This window comes from Branchiostoma lanceolatum, chromosome 17 (assembly GCF_035083965.1).
Source record: "Branchiostoma lanceolatum isolate klBraLanc5 chromosome 17, klBraLanc5.hap2, whole genome shotgun sequence".
In the NCBI taxonomy this organism is placed as follows: Eukaryota; Metazoa; Chordata; class Leptocardii; order Amphioxiformes; family Branchiostomatidae; genus Branchiostoma; species Branchiostoma lanceolatum.
The window spans coordinates 7,897,060-7,923,694 of record NC_089738.1 but is presented as its reverse complement, the minus strand read 5'-3'; the positions used below and the strand labels follow the sequence as shown (position 1 = coordinate 7,923,694).

Genomic DNA, 26,635 nt, shown 5'->3' with positions numbered 1-26,635 from the left:
TAATCTTTGAACCACAGACAAAATACGTCTGCCATTATGTTTATAGCTTGTATTTCTTTCTATTTAGGAAGTTTTGCCTGAGGCTTTTAAGTTTCAACTACATGTATCCCAAATCAGCATGTTTTAAAATTTTGTTTGCACAGAAACACTTGTATGCATCTAACAAAACATCTAACAAAATAAAACTATCATCTTTGAACCACAGACAGAATACTTGTCTTCTGCCACTATGTTCGTAGGTTGTATTTCTTTCTATGTAGAAAATATTGCCTAAGGCTTGGAACTAGCGAAAATCAATTTGTTTTAAAATTCCATTTGTACAGAAACATTTGTATGGAAGATTCATAATATCATTATGAAATGAAAACATAAATGAAATTGAGGAAAACAAATCCTTGAGATGGACCTACATGCTGCATCACATGACTGCCAGCAGTAGCCTCAACCGTGCTCGCTTTCTGTCGAACCTGCAACTTCAACTGACGACATAAAACAGACAACCCCGCAATTACCCTACTGGTGACCCCGACCAGGGATCTCCGTAGACTCACGACGTTGTCCAGCAACATTGTCGTGATCTGTTTCCGTGTACAACGAGAAAATCATCGCGACACAACTCTGTCTGCCATGGTGTAGCCGCGTCCAAGCCCGTGTGTGCGTAGCGTTGGCAGAAGCTCGGACAGTTTTATTTTAAGGTCTTCATATCAAGTGGTTCGTCGGTACCAGACCTGGGGCAGCCGAGATCCCACAACAATGTCAGACGCCACAGATCGGCGACAATTGATAGCCGTTTACTCATCCCTCGGTGGCAGTCTACAGCCATACCGAGGTCGGCCCCAGCCCCCGAGGCCTCGAAAGTTCACGTCTGTTTGCTATATATGGTTCTCCTCAACTTACATGACTGTGACCTGACATAATACACTGTAACAACATAGCCGAGGTATTCTTAATATCTGTGTCACTCAGCTCAAGTTTGCTTCATGCAGTTTATGCTGTAGAAGATAGTGTTTTGATATCAGCAGCTCATGGCAAAATTGAATAGACCACTTTCCGAACTACGGTTACATTTTTAATCTGTCACGAGCGCACATGATTTGCTACTGCCGAGCGGTAAGAAATCTATGAGCTCAGTGCTAAACAATGAGTCCCAATAGAAAGCAGCGTTGGGTCATTTTTCCTCAGTGAAATTCGCCGATATATATGCAAGATTATACATTATTGTTATGGACACTTGGACTCGATATCGGCCGGTAAAATTGTAAATTTCTGTTCATTTTCCAAAGTTCCTGACAGGCTGCTGAATGTGAGCTACACTGATACAGAGCATCGTATATGTTTACACCGTGCGCTTGTACTAAGTTGTTCTTGTACTGTAGTTTCCCCGGATAATTTTAGCCCAAGTCGAGAAAAAGTCCCCCCAAAAAGTTCATATTTCAGGCTCAGGTCCTTGTAGCTACGTAGGTAGAAATATAGCAGAATTTTTGCGGTCATGCCTGATGGCCCTAATTTGGACGATGCCAACATGGTCTTGCAAAAATACATGAGTTTGGGAGGGGGTCGTGTTTTCTGTCTAGCATTTATATCGCTTCGCCCGGCAAAGTTCCAGATTTCCGACGGATGAAACCCCACAAACATGTGAAAATGTAGGCTCAAGGTCCTTTTGAGTAGAAATTTAGCAGAATTGAGGCAGGTTCTTTGACAACTTTTAATGCCAAGGCTCTAGCTCGAGGACAATTAAACTATGTGATTGAAGAAGGGAGGGTGTTTTTTTTTGCGTAGCGTTTCTTTACATGATCATGGCTTCGCCCGGCAATATCATAAATTTCCGCCTCATGAACTTCTTGAAATTGAATTTCAAAACCCTGCCAAGATTACATATGCAGGTATGGCAAGCAACATAATCAGCCAATAGAAAAAGGCATTACACTTCACCTTGAAAGAGGATGACTTCCTCTTCTTCTTCTTTAAATTTGCATACCACTGAGAAATAGCAGAAAAGTGCTTCCCACAGGAGACTAACTGCAGTTTGTAATTGCCATAGAAAACGACTGGATGGTTGTTGGCAATCTTTTTACACAATTAAAGGTAATGTACTCAACGTAGAATGAATGATATCATCAATACACAATATTTCCTGTAGGTTCATTAAGAACACGTCCACTAGAGGTAATGTAGTTAAATACTGAAATAGTACGTACAAGCGACAGTTATTTTCGTTTACATTTGGGGTATTCTGCGACTGGTGCCTAGCCTAGTAGTCAGCAGATTACATTACTAATTAACATTGAAATTAGCCAATCAAATTATGAATTAACATGCAAATTAATCCTTTGCATTCCACCTGATATTGGCCTACCACTACGTGACTGTGACATCACCGCAATCACTCACATGGGAAGCAGAAACTCGTGAATGAGACCTTATGTTCTTGTTCCTGTATTACTCCAAGTATATATTCTATAAGATTCCGGCCTGAATAATAACTGGGCACAAAAAGCGTTGTTTAAGTGGATCATAAATTGCCTTTCATCAGCCCCACCTGAGATAAAAAGTATTTGACATGAAGGCATGTTTATTACTGACAGGATAGGAAAGTTTCGTCATCCGAGCGATAGTTCGGACATGTGCGCTTTTTGTCATTAGTGCTGCGGTCAGGCGCTGGCGGTACAACAGCGACCTCATGCGGACAGTGGCTACTTGCAGTTTGAAATGCGCTAAATATCGTTGTATCATTGGATTTGGGTGACATCTTTTTCATTGCATGGCGAACATGTGTGCTTACAACAGAAAGCAAAACGTCTCCAGAACAACTGTTTGTTTATTGGATTCGCAGTCATAAAGTTGCGAACTTTAACATTGATTCCGACGGAACAGCCTAATTGGCGAATAAGATCTTATGTTATTGCAGCCCTGTGGAGGTCACCCCCAGTCAGGTGCACAAACCGGAAGTAAAAACCTGCCGCATTCCAACCTCTCCATATATGGCAAACAAAGGATTGCCACAGGAATTTTTCCGCCCCCCCCCCTGATTCTCTCGATCAATCCCTAAAAACTCCCTACATCGTACATCAACATAAAGTATAAATATTCTAGACCACGCCTTTAGTTTAACTGTTGAGTCGTGACTCTTTGTTTTATCTTAAGGGGAACAGGAACAGAGGTTTTGTCCTGGTAAGGGGAGGGGCGTTTATTCCAAAATGGCGCCCGACCCCGGCACACACAAACCAACACCCTGATATTTTGGGATCCATTGAAACAAAAATAAACAACCCACTCACCGTGTACCAAGTTAGAAGTCATGCTACTATATTTAGTAAGGTTGATAAGCGTGCAAACTTACCACAGAGGTTAGAACATGAGCAGAACCGGGGGGAAACTCGTCGCACCTTCCGACAAAATGGTAGTAGGTTTTCTAGTGTTCAGTTCTGTCAAAATTCTCGGCGACTCGCTTCTTCGTACGGAATCTCTCCTTCTCCCTCCTCTACTCCACATTCTTCGACAAACAACACCTTCAGCAAGACGTAGACAACCTTCTGGTGGTCTCGGGGTTGCAAAATATCAAACTAGAACTCGTTTTTTACAAGAGGAATGCACCAAAATATCCACTTCCTTGATCGCTAAAATGCCCAGGGGTAATACCCGCATGTTTTGATGGGATTGGCTATTCCCGGAAGCGGACGCACCCCTCGGAGATAGACAGGCACTTCTGGATGAAACGCAATACTGAATTTCACGTGCGTAAAATATGATATAAGTAATATCATCTTATAAACATCGTGATGGATAAATATGATACCTTTTGGTAAACCTGTGACCCAGATAGACACACACCATCGGAATCAACAAATTCTACTTGCAGTACACGAGCGACATCTAGCAGGATTTAAATAAACTGCAGTATACGGATACAGCAGCCCACTGATGGAGGACAGGTGAAATACATGTATGTATTATGCTAATACTATGACGATAAAAAATGTCATTTTGCCTGTTTCGTATTTTTCAACAATAATAGAAAGACGTTTACTTTGAAAGATTAACTGTTTTCTGGATATTTTTCAGTTGCAAATTAATTGTTTATGGTATGAATCGATTCAATGCTGATCATCTAGATCTGACTAAAATACTGGTACATGTACTTTCAAGGTCTGTTTTAACAATGAACACATGATAGTCAATACAAACAAATTAAGCCTAGAAAGTTGTATGTGCAAGTTTATGTATGTATTAACATGAAGGGTTTACCTGCTATTTAAGCTAGTTAGTAGATTCAAAGATCTATTAGATTGCTCTTCAAAGATTCATCAATTTGCATACAGTAGTTTAAAAATTATCTCCTAAAATATGATTGACTCTTGTACCTATATGAACAAGCCGTAACAAAAGTAACAAGTCAGGCACCATAAAATCACCATCAGAATGTTTTATTATACACAGAAAACAGAAACTATCATGGCTGTTGATGTATGGATGCAACAATGGTCAGACAACCCAGTACGGAACAGGGAGTGTAGAAAAATAGAGAGATTCTGTACATACATGTCAAATGTATATGTTATAGTAGTGACTGAGGCAAATATACTAGTAGTAATGTTATGTGTAGACTTTGGGTGCAACAAGTATACAACACAAAATATCTAAAATATGAGCTGGTAGAGAACATAATTCAATTCTTATTCACGTGTATGCCTCTCTTTTTGTTGAGGGTTTTAAGCAATATCTCACTCAAGCTGTGGCACATTGGCAACCTCACTGCAGCCAAGTGATTTGACACCCAACAAATTTTGTCAATAAAAAAAAATCTTTTTACGCTTTGTATGTTGTCTTTTTAGCCATACTTTTACATTTTGCATGATAAAGTCAAGGTTAAACATAAATCCAATTTAGGATGCAGCCACAACGTGCCACAGTCCAGTGAAATACCTGCTTTACTTTTGAGTTACTAGTAGTGAGCCAGTGAGCCAGAGAGACTAGTAGATAACAGTTCACGGTGTATCAACAAAAGTATTACTAGTTAAATACTGTTAGCATACAATGTATAGTGCACATCATCTTGAAGTGTTAGATTTAGATGTATTATGTGATCACAGTGAGAAAATGTTGAAACATGTTTGCAAGTCTGGTAAACAAGGGTAAATCTGTATATAAGAAATTCATTTGATGTATTTCTCAAACATCTTAGTAAACATACACACGAAAAAGCGTTCAAAAACTGATTGTGGAATTCTGCTTCTTAGAGTGATATACAGATTGTCAATATAGAATATATTCTGGCATATAACTCAGTGCAGATATCAATATAATAAAATATACAAAATCCTCTACAATTGCCACAAGGCACACATATAGTGCAACCACAGCAGTTTTGATTTGTCAAACTTAAACATATTGTCTTCTAACATAGCCTGGAACCTATCCACCTTAGGAAAAGAGCATTAAGGTGCCCACTAAGCCGTGGCTATGGTTTGAGGCTATCTTATATACAAGCAAGGGCATTACATAATGTCCTTGATAGAAATGATTTTAAGTACAGTACAGTCATGGATATGTCTTCTTTCAAACAGAAATAACTGTCATATTCAAATTCTAAAAAGCTGACGTAACAACTTCTTTTTCATTTGGCAACAAATTCACAAACTGAATACTGATTGAAACCAAGCAATACAAATTATGATGAGAAGGGTATGAACTTGGCTTAATGAAAGATTGACAATTTATAATGTTATATTTGATAACCAAATAAATCGCTAAGATGTCTTAACTGAAAAATAGGGATTACACAGTGAAAGTTTGATGTTATGTGCATGAGCATACTGAGGTGTAACAATAAAAAACATTTTTGTTTCACGCTAAATATCATGTAATAATGATACAGATTGACATCACATTGTTAGAGATTGTCATAACGTACTGTACATTCACACTGTATTAAATACACATGTTTGTATAACACATATACTGTACACACAAACTTACACACACACACACACACACACACACACACAAACGTACCTACATACACACAAACTTGTACACACACACACACAAACACACACTCACAAGCTCAGATACACTCACAAATACTTGCAAAATTCTATTCACATAAAGTATATATACAAGATCACTATTTACATTTTACCATATCACATTTCCACAAGCTTTTACAAATACTAGTACTAGTATCCAAACAGTTTTTGAGAGCAGTTGTTATGACTTCAAATTGTCTAAAATCATCCTACGATCAAAGAAAGTGGCCAGTCTCTAGGATGTTATTGCAAGTACTTCTTCCATTTTCAATGACAATTTGGACTCAAAGTGTTGCTTCTTTTAGACTAGACATACACCACATACGTCTTGAATTTCAGAAACAAGCATTGACATCCACAAATACCGAATCTGTTCTATGTATGCTTTGGCTTTGAGTATTTGTCCAACAGACTTTTGAGAGCCGACTTTCATCAACACATACATTTGTGAGTTCTTCTAAAATGTAATGATGATTTTGGAATTATAAAAAGTTCATTCAGTGCAGACATGATTGAATTTTCAAAGGCACATTTACGTATTACATATTACAGCACAAATGCAAGTACAAGTTCATTGTTACAACATTGCAAAATAAGCTGAAGCTTTTGTAACTGCAACTTTATTGTCATGTTTGCAGTATAAACAGGTATTTCACTAGTTGGCCACCTCACTGCGGCCAAGCGACTTGACAGAAAACTCATGAAAATTTCATCAATAAAAAAGGAATCTTTTACGTTTTGTGTGTTTTGGTCATACTTGTTAGTTTTTCATGATATTCCCATTATCAAAAGAAACACAAATCCAATTCAGTTCGCAGGGAGGTCACCAACATGCCACAGTAAGATAATCTCGTTCACAAATCCGGTCACATTTTGGCAATTGGATTTAGTTATTCGAGGATATACAGCACTCTACTGGGTAGAGGTTTCATAAGTTAAACACAAAAAAACAACAATCATTCTTCTGCATACATGTACATATACATCACACAGAAGATATCCTGCCATGCTATGTACATGCATTACATTGGAATATAGCTGTATCAATGGTACATTTTCAACATTGTAATAAGGGGTAAGAAAGAAAACTCCTTGCACTATTTTTTTTCATATCTTGATTACATGCAAGGGAGTTGTATCTTTTGTCCCCTTTTGAAACCAATACTTGTATATGTTACATATATCTTTGATACTTTCACCCTGAAGAACCATTATTATATTCATCAGCATAACTGTTATGTACATATTAAGTGCTTGTCCCTATGTTCTCTATATGTAGAGTCCCAGTGCCTTGTGGAACTCCTGTAGACAGGCCGTCAACTGGGCGAACTTTGGTCTCTCTTCGGGCGACAGGGCCCAGCAACACGCCATGATTGCAAACCTGAAAAAAAAGGAAGAATGTTAGGACCACATGATGATAAAACGATACTTCAATCGTAACACTCAGGCTATAAGCTAGCAGGGCGTCAGGGTGTCTTCTAGATGCCCTACAGTAAGAAAACAAAGAAATTAGACATCTTCCTTTTGCAGGGGAGACTCAGGAGACGGCCTGTTTCCCTGGTAGTTACATGTGTTCCCCATACGCACACACTGCCCACTGTTGTTTTTTCCTCACGCCAGACACTGCGACAGCATGAAAATTGATGGACATGCGAGCTACCAGGTAATTGTTAATCCATAGAGCCCAGTTGGGAAATAAACCTGCAAGCACACACACGCACGCACGCGTGCACACCAACACACACACACACACACACACACACACACACACACACACACACACACACACAAAGAGACACACACACACAAGCACACACACAAGCACACACACACACAAGCACACACACAAGCACACACACAAGCACACACACAAGCACACACACAAGCACACACACAAGCACACACACACACACACACAAACATAATGATGATCCTTAAAAAACTCACAGCTCATCGGGACAGTTGATGGGTTGGGGTGCCCTGAAACCGTCCCTCAGGTACGAGGCCATCTCAAAGGGGTCAATGTCAGAATATGGCGTCTGTCCCAAGGTCATCAGTTCCCATAGCAACACACCAAACGCCCACTGGAAAGATAAATAAACCAATAACATTTATAACATTGTCTGTTGTGTGATTGCATCCTATCTACTGATGGAAACGCATACATGTAGGTAGCGGGTGTAGTACAGTAGAACTATAAGCCGTGAGTTCGATTCCGGCTGTGTCGCTCACCCGACATGCACGCTACCGAGAAGGGTCGCAGTCCTTTAGAGAGGACATTCAGCTGTGGTCTACTTTTCATTGTGCTTGTCGAAAAGAGCTGGGTGAATTTCCCCTGTACAATGAACCTGTAAATACTGTACACACTGAGTGTCTGTCTTCTCTGTCACGACCAGTGGAAGAATAGCTTTGCAGTGAGCTAAACTGGATCGAGATCACTTTCTTTCTTTTTTTGACAATCAAAAAATAAAGTGTACTCTGGAAAAACTGAAAACTCTCGTATCCCAGTTAGCAATACTTACCACGTCACTCGCTGATGAGAAGTGTTTGTCGACCAGACTCTCGATGGCGAGCCATTTGACGGGTCTGTTCTCGTTGTCTCCCAGACAGTGGTAGTCTCCGGAGAACAGGTCCCGCGCCAAGGCGTTGTCCGTCACTTTCACGTTTAACCCTTCATCAAGCCTGCAACAAGAATGTTGTGCTCAGTTAGTCGAACAATGTGATTTGAGACCCACTTACATGTACAATGTGTATATATGTCTTCCACACAGACCATGATAATAATGTAACTTTTTGTATTTCATGGATCTGAACTCGTGTCTAATGACTGAATTGTGAAATCCATGGGGTTACCTTTTGTCACCTAATGTGACCTCACTACAATATACTTGCCAAGTGACTAGGGTAGGAGCAAAATGTACATCTGTATCCACTATCAACAGTTGTTACAATACTTCTCACATATGATGGCACTAGAAATGGTGTATAATGATGTAGAGTAATTTACTTACACACAGTTTCTTGTGGCCAGGTCTCTGTGCACCACCCCACGTTTGCCCAAGTACTGCATGGCTTTACCAATCTGTATGGCCAGGTGCACCAAGTCTTGTGTGGACAGGATCTGAGGACAAGAAGGAACCAAAAATCATTAGTTGTCTGTATGAGAAACATGTCTTATAAGCAAATCATTACCTTCTTTTTGTTCTTATTTATATGTGGAAGGGAGCAAGTGTGCAAACTCGGAAGACACCCTCAGGAACAACATGAAACAAACAAAATAGAGATGCTGCTACAGTAAGAATTAGTTCAGTGCTTCAATGAGTGGCCCCCTACAGCCTTGCACTGAGTGACTTTGTTAAAAATAAAGAATAATCCTTTTTGGTTACACATTCTGTAGCTACCTAGGACAGTGCCCTTTGAAATAACGGTATTTCTAAAGTTGAACAGAAACTAGCAAACTTGAAAGCAAACATATTAGATGAATCAACTTTTCAAAACATAAAAAACAAAAATTACCATCCGCAATATTAAATGGATTTATAGCAGCTCATCGTCAATTTGATGCCCACAAACCAAACAAAATTTTTCAGCAAGACAGTTTGGAGTAGTACCTGATGTGTGTGAGTTTCCGACGCTCTGCAGTGTTTGAGGAAGACTTTCAGGTTTCCGTGGTTCAGGTAGGGGAAGACTGTCATGGGTCGGCCGTCGTCCAGACAGGCGTGCGTGATGGTCTGTACATGTCGATGGTGGACACCGCGTAACATGCAGGACTCACGCAGCAGGAGGAGCACCTGTTCTTCTGATGCTTGGTCTGGGAGAGAAACAAGACTTGAGTTTAAAAGTCCTTTCCACACCAGATGGTTGCAATAGCCCTTGGGCCACACAACTTTGTACAGCAGGGGGCTAGTCCAGTGATAGTGGTGTGTTCAATTACCATGCATACTCTTTCTCAAATGCTGAGTACTAAGTAGAGAAAGAAGTATGTACCATTTTTAAAGCTTCTGGTATGACCTGGCCGGGGATCGAACTCATGACCATATGCAAAGCGAGCACTCTACTGACTAGGCTTGAGTTTAAGTAGTAGTATCCATTATTTGATTACAATGCTGCTGGGGTCCCTGACACAGGGGTAAACAGTATTAAAAAAATGTAGGAAGTTACAGTTTTCTTCAGTTGTATCGAAGTTGAGAACTGATGATAGGCCAAGGAAACAACTAACATTTGCTGTCTCTCAATCTTTTTCCTCTCTATCAGAAAGGGTCCTAGCTTTTCATTTTGACAAATTACATAGAAACTGCACCTTTTTTTTAGATATGTAGACAGAGGAACAGCATATTTTTGCTTTCATACATAGACGTTGGAATTGATTGAACAAGACAAAAACTTCACCTGTAACCGTCTTGATGAAGACCTCCTGTTCGGACCTGTCCTCCCCCACCACGATGCCGTGATAGATTCTCCCGAACGTGCCCTCCTGTAGCACCTCCCCCAGCGTGACCTCGCTGCGCTGGATACAGATGTCAGACAGCTGGGACCGGATGTCTGCCACAGGCTCCGTCATGTTAGGGTATCTTCTCAGGCTGGGGTAGGCTGGATGGAATCAATATGAAAGTTTTTTAACAACCAGAAATCGTGACCATAGCATGTCCAGAACACAAGATATCAAAACCGGAAGTTCTAATGCAGTACCAAAGTTGCCAAGGGGCCAAAAATCTGACAATTTCTAGTTTTTGTCAAGTCTCCCAACACTAGAGCTGTGTACCGGTACACTGTACCCATACAGTACCAGGTACAATCAATTAGGTACAGGTCCAAAATACCTGACCCTGCTGTATCAGTACTGGACCTGACTCAGGGGATGGCCACTTTGACAGATACAATTACTATGAAATTACCGTGGCAGTGCTCTAAAGCCACTCTAAAGCACAGAAAACACATTTGCATGGCTGGAGTCAAATTTTCATCTGTGTTTTCATAAAAATAATACCTAGCACAATCAAATATTATGTTTTTACCAGTTCAAACATGCTTTTGTCCTTATTGAAAATCTAGTATTTTCCGAACAAGTAGTTTAGGTACAGGTTCAGGTCCGGTACTGTACCTTAACCTGTGTACCTGTACCTGTACCTAAAATTTGTTTAGGTACACAGCTCTACCCAACACACCAAATATGAAACCAATCCATCAATCCTTCTTGACTAGTTATCCTGTTGACCAACACACACACACACACACACACACACACATACGCTGCCTAAAACATAACCTCCATTTTTCATGGACGTAACTAATTCTCTAACACTGAATAAAAGCTAGAAGTTAGAAATATATTCCAGGTAAAATCAGTAATTTCTTTTCAGTGATATGCATAATAAACGTGCAACAATGTAACCTAGAAGAAAAAGCATAACTGCTATTGATGTGTGTTTTTACAATTGGTCTTGGCTTGTAAGATTTTCTCACCACACTTGGTGCACCATTTCAGGGAAAATTCCCATTTTCTTATGTTTAACTTTGATGGTTTATAACAGTAAGAGGCACGTAGAAGTACATTCAATTTGTTTTCTGATTGAAAAGACAACCTTGCACGATCAAGAAATAGTTGTCTGGAACAATAATTAATCATGGCAGTACTGAGCTTTGACAGAAACCAAGACAAGAATGGTTCGTCGAGAAGGAGATAGAAACGATGTTTCTTCTCACCAGGAGCGCCAAAGCCCCCCAGTCCTGCAGTGTTGGGTGTGTCAGCGCGGAGGTACGTCTGGGTACTGCTCTGGGACAGGACCTGAGAGCTGTCAGAGTCGCTGCAGGGAAACATGGAACAAAGTAACTTTACAACATTGTTCTAACAACTCTTCTGTCAAAATCAAATCTGATCTAATTGATTTGTATCCTTGCGAAAAAAATTGTTTAGTTATTACTGCTTTTCTGTTCACTCAAAAGGCAATACAAAGTGTGTGCTTCAATATATTTTCCTTTTGACAATTCAACTGCTTCATAAGAAAAAGTGACCTGCTCCCGAAATCGACATAGAAATTCAGAGATGCATATCAACAAATGCACATGACACAAAAAAATCAGAAAAGAAATTATTTCAAGATATCTTTACAATCCATTTATTAGCAAAAGGATTCACACTGAATCAAATACACAAAATTTAGTACTAAGTACAAGTGATGCTGGAAAGGTCTAAATTCATCATCCAATTTGTGAGATAAACAATTTTAATATAGGTGAGTTGGGATATAAACTGTTTATGTACAACAGTGGTTCAAGGATTGCAAGGTTTAGCATGATGTGTTAGGAGGTGGGTTAGGGTTGAGGAGTGTGCAGTACACAGATAAGTGCACAAGGAAGAGTCTGTACCGTGTCCTACAAGAGCGAGGAACGTAATTATCGGTAGCTGTCCTGCAACACACATGGAAAAGTAACAACTCATAAATAACATGTTAGGAAAGAACTGTGCCATCTCTCAAATGTACATTTTTACTTAACCCAGGGCTGTTTCTAGTTTTTCAGCCCCACTCATTGTTGGGATCCTATGTTGTTAATTTTTGTTGTAACGTATGTCTTTTTAAGCCTACGAAAATACAACTTCATCCTTTTTATGATGTTCAAATCTTTTTAACAGATGGGGTGAATTCTTTTTCCGTTCCGCGAAGCAAATGTTTGTCCCGGGACAGAGAGACGGGTCTTGAAGATAGCCCTGGCTTAAACCACCACTTTTCAAGCCTTTGAGGGATTGGCAGAAGCTTTCATGGTATATATACTGTAGCACAACTTTCAAAAAGGGATGGCAGTGCACAAATGAGAGAAGCACAGATGAAAATGATTTATTTAAGTCAGGGGAAAGCAGTAAAACAAGTCAAAGAATTGTAAGAAATTGAGAATTGAAAGAAAGAAAGCAGTGAATTGAAATTCATGAATAGGATCTAATAAATGTCATTTATATTCATATCATGAGAGAAATGAAAGTACTTAAGAAGAAGATTCGAAAGCAAATTCTGTCAGAAAAATGATTTGAAGTCATAAGAAATACCTTATTCTGTCATTCTGTTTGATGGAGTGGACGTTGATTGCAGCTATCGCCATGGCGATGAGAAAGATGATTGTACAGGCCACGCCCACGGCTATGTAGAACACACTTGTAGAGTTGGAAACGGAGTAGTCTGTGGCAGCAAAAGCACAAGAATTTCAGACAAACATACTATCTTACATGTACATACCATTTGATACTGTTACAATAATCTACATGTAGCTAACACTAACGATGATAACAGAATGGAAAAAAAATTTAGAGAATAAAGGAATGTAAAAAAATGAATAAATTGCTTCCAAACCATAGATGACATGAAATGTAACAAACAACACAACAACGTCAAGAAAACAAACGGGAAATGGTAAAACAAAAACAAAAGAATTACAAGATATGCCACTGCCAAAACTTACTCTGCTACAAACACTTTAACTAATAGACCAATCTTGACTGTCTATCACAATTAGAATTTTAACCAATTAGAGAATGACAAGTTTCGGTTTGACCAATGAGAGAGTGGATGGATGTCTGTCTAATCATTTGCATTTCTATGTTTTTATTTTGTAACTCTACGTTTTGACGGAGGTAGGTGGGGCTACAGTCTGTATAACGCAAACTCCAGCTGTCCGGGGGTTTCTCTGGGTTGCGAGGCCGTTACAGGGCAGCGAGTGGTCACAGGAGGCTTGATTGAATTCAGGCGAGGTGGGGCTATTGGATCGGTCTATTCCTCTGTTTCCCAAAACACTATCTGGTTAGAATGACTTGTCAAATGATATCATCCCAATCTACGGGTTTCAAATCAACAGTACTGCAACAGCTACAACATCCACAGCTCCCCAATTCTGGCTTCAGCATGCAAGTGACATGCACTACAAGTCATGTATCTGTCCAGAAACAGGAATAGGAAGTCCACAAACCTGACTCACCTCTCACTATCGGGGAAGAGTTGTTCACACTCCCACCTCCAGGCTTACTGACAGGATCACTATCTGTGGTGGGAACATGATAAACAAAATTAACTTAGTATAACTCTCGCGAGTTTACGTTCAGTATTGATTGGTCATTATTGATCCTGAAGAAGGCGACAGCGGTTGTTGAAAACTATATCCGTGGATACCTGGAAGAAAGTTTAGCTATGTATTATGATTTCTATCAAGTTGAACACAGATGAGTTTCCATGAAAATAGAGTTAGCCGATCGTGAAGTTAGTATTTCACTGGTATCGGTGGAAGCATGCGTAGTCCAGTGGTTAGCGGCCCTGCATCTATAACTAGAAGCCGTGAGTTTGATTCCAGCTGTGTCGCTCACCCGACATGCACGCTACCGGAAAGGGTTGCCGTCCTTAGGTTTTTCATTTTGATCAAACTTTTTATCATTAGCCTCTTAGAGGTTGCAAAGATATGAGCGCATTGTTTCATACTGACTGGGAGTCAAAGTTTACACATTTGAAATAGAGGATACGTACTTATCATGCACACTTTCCGTCGGCGGAAGTTGAGCACTGTGTAGTTCTGGGCTGAATGTAGCGTCACGTTCAGCTGTATGTTAACTCCGACCTCGGCATTGGACTGGCCCGAACAAGTCAGATTCACTCTGAAAACTGCATGGGAGTGAACATAGCCCATTATTTGTGGCACAAAAACATACATGTTAACTGTGCTTTACAGTCAGGTTCACTTTGAAAACTGTATGGGAGTGAACATAGCCCATTATTTGTGGCACAAGACACACAAATTAACTGTGCTTTACAAATTACATTCAGGTTCACTTTCAAAACTGTATGGGTGTGAACATAGCCCATTATTTGTAGCACACAAGATACACATTTACTCCACTTTACAACAACGCATGGCGGTAATATTATAGACAAAATTGTCAACAGAAAACTTATTCACATTGTTCAGAAATATTGGTCAGATAAACAGCAAAGAAGTATAAGTATAACTTATAAAGGTTGAGCAAAGTCATGTAAAACATAAGGGTGATAATGGGGGTTTTGAGGATGCAAATTGAATGTTTTTGATATTGTCTGACAACAGAAACAGCATACCTGACTCTGCCAATGGAACCTCCCCAGCAAGAGAGATGTTGGTCTCCGGCTTCTTCAGAATTCTGGTGTTTTCTGACAGAAGATTCATGCGGTAACGAACCTGGTAAACAAAAACAGATAAACAATTAAAGTAAACACATTTTTCTTCCTTTTTTTTACAAACAATCCAGTTGTTACCGAGGCAACATACAATTACGTGACAACTTTGTACAATTTTTCTTTTCCTTTGCGGTAAACTGTAGAGTAAGTCAGTAATACATGTTTAGGGTCTCTTGGTTCAAGACACAGCCTCAAACAACCCCGTGTTACTCTAGCAAGTGAGAAAGGAGGGAACCTGGTAGGGACCAGGGCCTGCTGGCAACAACACTTGCAATACACACAAAATCCAAAAGGTGTCACCAGTTATTGCCAATGTCAGGGTTTACACTTTATTTGAGGCTATTGCCTGGATAGATGGAAAGAGAGGACCTCAAATAAGCCAGGAAACCAGTGGTACACTGGCACATGTAGTTTGGAACAGCACCGGAAGATATATAAAAATCTATCTCCCATGTATGAAAATCCTGTTAATTAAATGCTCTCCTAAAAGTCCTCTACCTACTCTAAATGCAGAAATATGATTATTTTGCAGTGTTTTATGTTCGCAGTTTTTGGGGTGAACTCTTTATTGCGAACTTAAAACCACCAAGAAAAGTTGTTCCATTGTACGACTGGGGCGCTACTTATGTTTCAAACACGAACTCATAACCACCGCAAACACTCCATTTTCTCCCTACCCCGAAATCAAATCCCCACGAACATTTCTTCATTTACAGTATATACATTTTTCTTCCCATCATCTCTATCTGTATCTATATAACCAGTTTATAACCGCTCTTCTGCATAACACACGAGCTAAACATGAACTAATCTCATAGCCGAAACATCCTGACACAAGCTTTCCTATTTTACGATTGATACTCACCCCTGGCATGCTGGACCTCCATGTGAAGTGTAGACTGTTGATGTCGGCAGGTACGGGGAGGTTGAACTTCAGGGCATAGCTGTTCACCTGGTTATTTCTCACATAGTACAGGTCTGCTGTCAACCCTGGAACAACACGGAAAGGAACATACTGTTAGTTATAAATCTGAATATGAGGAAAACACATGATTACACAATATAAATCGGTATTACAAAGTACCGGGGCAATAGCCTAGCATATGGTAGGTCATGAGTTCGATCCCCAACCGAGTCATACCAAAGACTTTAAAAATGGTACGTGCTGCTCTTGGGAAAGAGTATGGTGGTTAAACATGCACCATTACCAGAGGACTAGCCCCCTGCTGTAGTGATTTCACAAAGTTGTGTGGCCCAAGGGCAACTGAAACGGAGATGGGCGCCGCCCTATGCACCATCTGATATGGGAAGGACTTTAACTTTTAAGTTTTACTCTAATCACTGCATAACTGTACAACAGATCCGGTGTTTTGTTTCCACATTCTTACATCTTTATGAACCCTGAATATTAATACTTTGAGTCCTGAAGGGTCATGATGGTTTCATTTTTGTGTTTTTGCGGTGACATTTTTAACATATCATTGCACCGCCAATATTGTGTTTTGTAATCCTACCATACTACAGTATTTTTTCAACCAGGAAAACCTCCTTTCCCTCCTACCTTGAGTCAAAAAAAAACCACTGCAAAATTAAACGCCTTTACAGTTAGAATATCTAAAAGAACAGCCACCTTTCAGCAAGGCCTACTCTTCTCAACAGTATGATATCTGACCTTTAGATTAACCTTTCTCCATTTATTTGTCCAACCAAGCCTTCCTTCCAAAGATCAAGCCTTCGGGAGATGACGTGACTCTAAGGACATCTCTAAGACACCCCCAAAGCACTTAAATCAGCTATCAATAATCCTCCTTAAGTAGCTGGTTCAAATATATACATTTCCAGACTTATCTGAGACTTTGATATGTAAACAGGTCACTTCATTCATTCACCTCTTCAGAGACCTCTAACCTACTGTAAATGCAGAAATGTTCGTGGTGGTTTTATGTTCGCGGTTTTCACGGCCACCGTTTACTGCGAGCTTAAAACCACCGCAAACATTTTTGTCCAATACTGTAACAGTATGTGTCTATAGTGGTGCCGCGAATTTAAAACCACTACGAACACTCCATTTTCCCCTTAGCGCGAAATAAAAACCACGCGAACTTAAATGTATTTACAGTAACTGATATCCTTCCAGACTCATACACACCACCTAAAAACATAAACAGTCACGTTGGTAATCTCAAACCCAACCTTAAGCCCTGTTTGCGAGCCCCCGTCACCTGGTGCTATAATGTGTTCACTAACACCCTTGTTTACGCCACACACAAAGGAGAAATTCTCCCGCGAGGTAAGGGGATCGGCGCTAATGGACGGACGCAGATGCCGGTTCTAGTCCAGCGCTTCAGACGTATCCCAGGGATCCCGGTTCCAAGGAAATTCCCAGCGAGAGACTTAGGTGAAATAATCTTGTTTGTGGAAGTTCCTCGAGCAGAACTGTCACCCAGTTCTTGACATAACTAACAGATCCGCCATGCTTGTGGGTAAAGACAACAAGGATCACTCTCTCTTTCTTAGGACAATACGGGACGAGGTATAGTACGGGAGTAAGAACACTTGGATGTCCCAAGATTTGGGAAAGTATGAGAGACTCTTAAGAACTAAAATGTCTTTTTTTTCTACATAAAGCCAAGGAAGCTGGACACTAATGCCATTGACTTGCTAAAGTATAGAATGCATTCCTAAAATTTCTACAGTTCACAAAGGAAAGAATGCTCAAAAGGCTTCTATTACAACAAAAATGTTCAAGAGAAAGAACAAATAATTGTCCAAGTTCTTACAAGAATGTGGTCATTATTGATAATATACATGTGTCACTCAAAACTACATTGTACCAGAAACTTTTTCTGATACTGAGGCTTACATGTTATTCAAATGACCTGACATGAAAAGAAGTATTTTTCTTCTCAACAATTTTTCTTCTAACTTTACACCGACGTTTACTTTGCAAGTAACCTCTAGCCCAAGCTCTTCTGCAAACATATCAAATTTACGATTTGTATTTGGCTCCAAGGCACTCAGGTACAGGAACACGGCATGCTGGGTAGACCAGCCTGTTTCAAGACACCCCAAAAATGGCAGCAGCTGCTAGCGATGATCATCACAGATTGGAGGTCACCAAAGGGGTCAGGTTAAGTCAACAGTGCAGGGTGAATACAATTTCTCACTGTAATTTCCCTTCTTCCATTAACCCCATATTTAACCACGGCTATCTTTAAAGTTACATCGATCATTGTCAGACTGGACGCATAACTGTGCTACACAAACAAAATAATGGTATATGGTATACACTGATAACAAAATATAAGTCTCAAAATTTGACAGGTAGATCATTTTCAGCATCCTAAAGCTTATTTCAAAATATTTCAGTTTTTTCTTGTGCTTCAAAACTGTACTAGTTAAGTCTTTTATGCTCAAGGCTATAACGATATGAAGATAATAATACAGAATTGTTTAGATCATGGAAACCGTTATTGATATGAATGCAATGATGGCAAGTGACAGGTGTATACATACAGCCAAACTAGAGATCACATTTCAAATCTTATTTCAAATTCAAAAATTCATCTGAAAACTGATGATTTTTCTCAGTTTCACAATATTTTGGAACATTCAACAAAAGAAGCTGAGTCTATCAAATGTTAAACACTCATTAAAAGCCTTATAAATATATTCATAAATGATGACCAATTCTAGCTGAATTGGGACCAATTTCATAACCATAACCATAATCATAATATAATAGGTTTCCTACTTTAGATAGCAGCTTCACAGGAAGACAATGGCAAACAGAAATGATCTAAAACCAAGGTTTTCTGATAAAACAAACCTTTTTGTCCCTGCATGCTTTCTTTCATTAAAAGTGGGGTGGGAAAGATTGGAGATATGATAACACTGCCATTTTTCCTGTTTTCATAGATAAGACCCAACAATAGTGGTTCCCAAATTTGGTATAACTGACCAAGCACATTGTTATCACCCATCACATATGGATCATTGGAATGTCTCTCAAATCTAAAGGAAGACAATGTTATCTCAAAACGGCATTAAAAAGGCTTGGGACGCAATTTTCCCCTGGGAATGTACAACAAAGGAACCATGAGCCTTTCTCTAATTGAGGGGGAATGGCTGGCTAATTGCTGGAAATAACCACTTCCAAATTGTTCTCAACAAGGGATGTAACTTGTCGTCAACTCCTTGTTCAATCAAAAAGATTGCCAAATAGTTTATAGGCTAAATTTGGAACAAACAGGTGTTTCACTTTGATGCAAAAAGTGTGTTTGTACTTAAGACTTAAATAAGCGTAAAATTGAAAGTACATCTTGCAAAAATTACATCTTGTCATGATTCTCCAAGACATTCTTGAATCCTCAGAAGAATACTAAGTTTTACTGAGACATGTCTAATGTTCTAGCCTAGAGTGATGTATTTGCACTTTAGACTTAAAGAAGCGTAACATTAAGAAACAAAAGTACACCTTGCAAAAATTACATTGAACACATCTTGTCATGATTCTCCAGGTATTCTTGAAACCCCAGAAGTATATCAAGTTTTACCAAGACATGTCTTAAGTTCTGCTTCTAGCCTAGAGTGATATATTTGCACTTAAGACTTTAATAAGTGTAAAATTGAGAAGCAAAAGTACACCTTGCAAAAATTACATTAAACCCATCTTGCCATGATTCTCCAGACATTCTTGAAACCCCAGAAGAATATCAAGTTTTACCAGAGACATGTCTTAAATTCTAGCCTAGAGTTATGCAGCTGTTAGTTGAAGAGTTACAACCTGTACTTATCTTTCTGGATGGGTAAAGTTACAAGATGCCTTGGGTCCTGTCTTTAGTGGTTCAGCTGTTCTTTACTTAAAGTTAAAGGAAACGGTGTCATGGCAAAATTGGCAGGCAAAGTTCCACATTCATGGCCATGTCTAAATCTACAGCCCCCACACTTCCTGAAGTTCAACTAAAAACAGTTTTGTGTCCCCTTCGAAAACAAGGATACAAAAGCTTATTTTTCGCTTCAAACATCTTTCACGAAAATGTGGCCACGAGATTTTGCAATTGGATTTCTGCTGCGAACATTGCAATCAGAGACGGCACACTTCACCCCCTCAGACGGTATGCAATGTCAGAACATACACATGTGGAAGCCGCACTAAAGAAATGCACGACAATTCTCAAAAAATGCAATTCCAAGTTAGACGTTTTCAAATGCATGAAAGAGGTGGGCCCTATCCCCAGTTTGCCATTCTTTCAAGACACTACGTACTTTACAACACAGGTGTAGGAATGTATGTAAGAATGCTGCTATTTGTTTAGTACTCACAAAAACATGTAGCTGGTGAACTGGAAAATAAAAAGTATACAGGTTTGACCAGTTTCTTCACCAGACAGGGGTTGTGGCTTTTGTTTCACTAATCCTACAGAGATACTGAACACAAATCCTCGTACACAGGACCCTCTGCCTTAAACCTCCCATCCCCCAAAGATGCACAATGTTTCTAATCCTTTAAAGAACACAGGAAGTTCTGGAGAGAGGGTATAAGCTGGTAGGGAGTAGGTCAATACAGGTCTAGGATCATAGGGATTTCCTTTAAGAAAAGCGGAAGAAAAATAATGCATTAAGGAGGAAGATGGAGATATTAGGTTAACAAAAATTGAAGAATTACAAGAAATCTTTCAGTTTCACAAAGCAAGATGTTGTCAAAATCAAGTTCATATGAGTTTCATATAGATTATTCAGCGATTTCAAAATGCATCAACAGATACTAGAGCTACAAAGCAGTCCCTGTCTAAAAACACTTATAAACAAGTTATGTCCTTTCTTAAAAAAATCAATACAGAACTCATACGGACTTGATACACATATTAAATGTGACAGCCCCCTTATTCGAACAATAAAAAAATATGGTACAGCCTACAAGAATGTTTAACTCTGCCAAGTTTTCTAAATATAGCCAAAATTACAAACCCCAGACCTGCTGTCCACACCCCTTCATTAAAGCTGCAATAGTTCATTCCCCTAGAGATGCACTTCAACCATGACCTAAAAGTATCCACAGGAAATGGTTAAAGTAAACCTACTCCTATGTAAGGCCGCCAGGCACCTTTCAGAGTTAAAACATATTCCCTCCTGGAATGGAACAGACAGGTAACTTCCTACTCAGACCCTTGAAGTGATGACAGATTAAATCTTCCTGGACACTTCCCTTGAGTTTTATGGCTTGCTCATCCTGTCTTTAGGCATGTCCATCTGTTCCACAAGTTAAGAAGCTGTCCCAAAGGCCACACCAAGTATTTCCTCCATCCTCATACATTTTAAAGTACAAATTTAGCAAGAAAAACAGTCATGAAAACATGAAAACAGAAGGCCAAAACTTTAATCTGGCAGTCTAACTATACCATATAGTCACTCCATGAAACTGTATCAACTAAACTATGTTTTTATGAGGGCCTACATACCCCTTTTTTGTAAGACGTAGGCAGACAATTTTGATTTCACATAATTCGTAAGGAAAGCCGTAATATGTATGTAATTCATAGCGAGGCGACTAAATTTTGCATAACTGCCTTCCTTGATTTAAGCGTAATACGTAGGGGGTTCTTCTGAATTCAGCATAAAATGTTTTTGTACCCCCCCCCCCCCCCCATGCGGACCCTCTTTTAAGCTGCCCTTCCAGTAAATACAAGAAACAACAAATTAAGATATTGTAGCCTACAAAAGGGGGGGGGGGGCACTTCCATTAATAGAAATTCACTTCCTAATACAATAATGTGGGAATGTAAGTCAACCCACCAGACTGCCAAGGTCCCTACCAAACAGGATACTTTCTTAATTCGAAAAGGCACAACTGGTTCACATCAAGAGATTGAATCCAGATGAAACGGCCTTTTAAGTATTGTCTGGAGTAATTTCTAATGAAAGTTTAAAGATACTGGACAGCCTTTTGTCATTATGGGAAAGGAAAGGTGATGAATTCAATTGCATCTTAATCACTGTATGTCAGTTTTTAATCACCCGTTTGTCAGCACGTGATTGTGTTATCATACTTTGGCTAACAGCATGATATATCACCTGAAAATCATTTTGTCTCACTGTTGCTTTTTTTTACCTACATCGTCTTTTAGAACATAAGGGGCAGACAAAGAAGAATCTTCTTAATGACGCAAAATAAGAGCCAAAAAATGTGGTTGATATCATTGGCATATTTGATATTAGAAATATTAAAATCAGGTCAAATTACACCTCATGTTAGGCATTCGGGGCTTGCTGAGATGCCAAAAGAAATTTTAGTACTGAAAAAAAAACTGGTTGAAGTATCCAGGGAAAACTCTTTGAGACAATTTCTAGTTTCTCTCTTTTTGAGACATTCTAATTTTTTTATTTCTGCAAAATCTTTCCCCAACAAGACCATATGCACATAACATATCCAGGACAAAAGATACAAAAACGGGAAGTTCTTCTGCAGTACCAAGGTCATACACCAGGGGGTCCAAAATCGACCTTGACCTTCCTCTTCCAAGACCTACCTACATTAAAATATCTGGAAACACACAAGGACAGACAGACAAACAGACACGCCAAAAAATTGTTTGTTTTTTATGGCGCTAAAAACATGTTATTACATCCAAGGAAGGAGCACTGTAACAGTCTGGCTCCCTTCTTTGATTGAAGTGCACTTAGACCAGACAAGTGTGTGCATGTGTCAGGCCCAGTGTCGCCCCCTCCCTGCCATGCTACAGGGTAACACCTCTGTGATGGGTTCCAGACCACTGTGGATACAGGTATGCCAATTAAGGTGTTATCACTGGGGCCATCACTGCCCTTAATTCACTGTCAGATCTGCTCTGTAGTAGAAGGTTGGTATCAGCTGGAAGTTGTAAAAGATGAGAGGGGAATGTGGGGGAGGGGGGTTCTCTGTGGAATATGTGGGCTGGGTATGAACAGGAGTCAGGAAATGAAATGTCCTTAGGCCACACCAAATTATAATTTCTTGGTTAACGGATTTTTGGGGTAAAATCTATGCACGAGGACATCATTAAAACAAAACGCTGGGATGAAAACTTGTACCTGACCATGTTCACTCCTTGAAATTGTCTGCACCAAAGTACAAACTTTCCTCTGAGATTCTGTTTTCATGTAGATTTTCCAATCTAGCATTTTTTTAAATTCCAAGAAATTAAATTGGTGTGGCCTAAAGGAGACAGAGGCACAGCATGATTTTTCCTTGTAAGGCCAAGTTGATTCGATAACTAGTAAATGGATGACATCAGCTCACACATCAATTTTCGTGTTTCCAACAATAACAAAAAAGTTTTCACCATACTGTAAATACTGTACAAAGCAGTTGCAAAATGGGCAAATATATGCTGTTAGATTGCCAAAAAAATATAGGAAAAGGGATAATTATGTCGTAGAATACCAAAAAAATGACAAATCCATTGTTCGGGATACAAGATTCTGTGCATACCATAGTTGTTCAACCTTCCTGACCATTTAGATTTCATAAGTCAGTGCACCTGAACTTTAGATAGGTATCAACTTACATGTCTTATACAATTACAGCAAACAAAAGCACTTACAGGTAGAATATATGATGATTTTTAGTGATCTATTCAGCTAAGACAATTTTGTTTAAAGTTAATCGATTTCCTTGGGAACTAATACGAAGAAAACATTGCAGAAAGATTTCACAATACTATAATTCCTTTTCTTGATCAGATACATATGTATGACTTCAAATTTCAAGGATAACAAAATCCAAAACACTCAATAAATAAATTATTATCTTCTATCCCCTGGACGTTTTTCCCCAACTAAAGGGGAGTTATCCAGTACAACAAGAAGAACAAGTGCCAACTCTTTGTTTCAAGGTTTCTTCCATTTTTTTGCAAGCATATGGCACTGTATCTATTTGTCAAATCTATCAGATACTAGACAATTTTGACAGATTTATGATAGCGTCGTCATTTTTCCTGACAGCTTGAACCAATTCTTTGACATGCCAGACAAGCTTTTGGGGGTTTATTTCTGTGTATGGTACATGGTGGCAGTCTTATCCACTCGTATCTGATTGACAGCTGTCAACCTATCAACATGCCAATCTTTCAGCGTGACAGATATATCGTCCTACAGTATGCACCACAGCGCACCAGATATTCCTGGTGTTTTCGTATTTCTAGCAGTGCTGCAAGCTTCGTTTTTTTGTATTGCAAAACAGATGTCAGAGTAAACTGTATATCTTGATTAAAGATAACAGTGTGTCTTACCGTATATATCTTTTAAGGCGGTACAGCTATATGACGTCACATGTAAATGTCTCATATCAAAAATGTGCCTTATTATAATCTCAAAGTAAAACAGGCTACTGATATGCAGCGTTCGAAATACCCGTCTGCAATCTGCAAAATGCATAAAGATTTTCAAGATTGCAGAAGAAAAATTAAACAATCTGCAATTTTGCAGAAGAAAAAAAACAGACTCGGGATTAAATGGCTCTCAATTCAGGAGATTATAATTCATATAGACTTGCTAGTAAGCAAACTAGCGGCGCTGTAGATATAAACTGAAACCCACACCGCCACGCAAGATGGCGGCGTTTCGGTGCGTTCCGACTGCCTGGTTAGCACCAGTTTTTTCGGCCCTTTCCGTGATAACTTCGGAGACGAATCATGTGAGAAAATGTCAAATTCGTGCATTTCCGTCAACCCTCGCTAATCTCCGCGGTCACGATCTCGAGGTCGGCAAAAGTCGGGAAAACAATTCCCGGATGTTTCTAGTATGTCGCAAGCATGCGATTTCTTCGGGGCCTGAACTCGGGACATGGGCGCGATGACAGAAGGAACGAAACGGTGGCTGCTACATTAGTCCATGGTCCTTCAAGCCCAGATGGCAGCGATGAAGTTGAGAACTACTCAAATAGATCTAGAGCACCGCCTTGCGTGGAGAAGGCGGGACATTTCCTCCTGTGCCGAGACAGTGGGGAGGGGGGCGCCCACGTGAAAAACAATAACATCCCCGGGCCGTCTTGAGGGCCGATTTTTCGAACTCGGAGTCCGATGTTTAAAACCGATAGCAATTTTTCAAATTTATAAAAAATAGAATTACGCAGAGGGCAAGGTTTGCGTGAAGTTTCTTTATTTTGAATTTTTCATTATTTTAATATTGAATAGATACGCTTTTGCTGTTGCAATTTTCGCTATTCATTTGAATATTTTTCACGCACATGTATGTTATTCCTGTTTCAAATTTTGCTAGTAAAAATTAAAAATAGAGTGAGAATAAAGAATAACAGCAATGTTGCAAAGCTAGATATGATGTAAATATAAGTATATATAGGCATTATCAAGTTGAGAAGGTGTCTTGTGTATTTGCAGAAAATATTTTCAAATTGCAGAAAAATTTTTTGACATTCTGCAATATTGCAGAACACTGAAAAAAAGTATTTCTACCACTGGATATGTGTACATACTGGCATGGAAAACTCAGAAAAATATGACACTTCATGCTTTTTCGTACACCTATGACACAAGCAAACCTATAAGTATATAGAACAGTACTAAAGACTGAGTTTGCAACATTTCAATTCATTACCATTGCTTAATGACAAAATACGACCGTGTCCAAACTGACTCTATAAGTACTGTTACTAACTCTGAGAATGTTGATACCCACAGTAGATAAGGCCCAAAGCGTGCAACTCTCTTGTTGTACACATGTAATGCCAGGTGCCCAAGCAGGATGTTGTCAAGGTTTTGGACACACACAGTTGGAAACTTAGACGGGTTCTTGTAGAAAACAAGATCTTAAATCTTCCTTAACGAGCTTAGCGGTCCGACAAGTTCGAGAATGAGAGAAATCTGCTTGAATTCTACTTATCATCACCCCAGGCTGAAAAATACTGATTTCAATCATGTTGCTAAACCAGTCACTTCTTCTTAAAGCTTCAAGTTTAGATATGATACAATACATCAAACATGTACACCACATAGGAACGTATATATACCTACATACAAAAAGCATGATACCCATAACAAAGGACAGGTGTTACTGCACACCTGTGGTTGGACAACCTTACACACTTTGTGGCTAGACTTCAAAGGGTAGTGTGCCATAAATTTGTAAACCCGTTTCTTGTAATGACATCGCAAACAAAGCTGGCATTGAATCACTTCTCAAAAAACTGTAGTACATAGTCTTTGATTAGGATTTTGGGGGATGAATCTACAATTATTGTACCTTGTTCAAGAGAGTTATTAAGTTGGTATTCAACACAGAAGACAGTGTGATGACAAGTTTCATTTAACTGATAAAATTGGCATGTCCCTTTACCAAGTGTATACCTTTTTGTTACATGACTATTCATAGTTATACTGTATCAGACTATCAGTATTAGTACTATGTGGACTGTTTTAGTATGTCATA

At 39.3% G+C, this 26,635-nt stretch overlaps 2 protein-coding genes across 17 annotated transcripts in view; both read right to left on the bottom strand.

Annotated features, from left to right (window-relative positions):
* LOC136423532 (rho guanine nucleotide exchange factor 7-like) overlaps positions 1-3,672 on the bottom strand; it is a 39,931-nt gene extending 36,259 nt beyond the window's left edge. For 6 of the 13 annotated variants that reach the window (XM_066411727.1, XM_066411728.1, XM_066411733.1 and 3 more), the window contains exon 1: positions 411-627. In XM_066411727.1, coding sequence (XP_066267824.1) covers positions 411-569 — 159 coding nt within the window. In that variant the 5' untranslated portion in view covers positions 570-627. Of the gene's footprint in view, positions 1-410; positions 634-3,340 lie in introns of those variants that run through there. The other 7 variants (XM_066411737.1, XM_066411731.1, XM_066411735.1 and 4 more) reach the window with 5 other exon arrangements.
* A 736-nt stretch (positions 3,673-4,408) lies between these two features.
* The window catches only part of LOC136422342 (tyrosine-protein kinase RYK-like), a 41,612-nt gene continuing 19,385 nt past the window's right edge, over positions 4,409-26,635 (bottom strand). The window contains exons 2-14 of one of the 4 annotated variants that reach the window (XM_066410038.1): positions 16,077-16,201; positions 15,113-15,212; positions 14,528-14,662; positions 13,980-14,051; positions 13,066-13,195; positions 12,393-12,434; positions 11,730-11,830; positions 10,416-10,616; positions 9,638-9,837; positions 9,038-9,147; positions 8,549-8,708; positions 7,974-8,110; positions 4,409-7,407 (exon numbers count right to left, since the gene is read on the bottom strand). In XM_066410038.1, coding sequence (XP_066266135.1) covers positions 7,296-7,407; positions 7,974-8,110; positions 8,549-8,708; positions 9,038-9,147; positions 9,638-9,837; positions 10,416-10,616; positions 11,730-11,830; positions 12,393-12,434; positions 13,066-13,195; positions 13,980-14,051; positions 14,528-14,662; positions 15,113-15,212; positions 16,077-16,201 — 1,625 coding nt within the window. In that variant the 3' untranslated portion in view covers positions 4,409-7,295. The remainder of the gene's footprint in view (positions 7,408-7,973; positions 8,111-8,548; positions 8,709-9,037; positions 9,148-9,637; positions 9,838-10,415; positions 10,617-11,729; positions 11,831-12,392; positions 12,435-13,065; positions 13,196-13,979; positions 14,052-14,527; positions 14,663-15,112; positions 15,213-16,076; positions 16,202-26,635) is intronic. The other 3 variants (XM_066410039.1, XM_066410040.1, XM_066410041.1) reach the window with 3 other exon arrangements.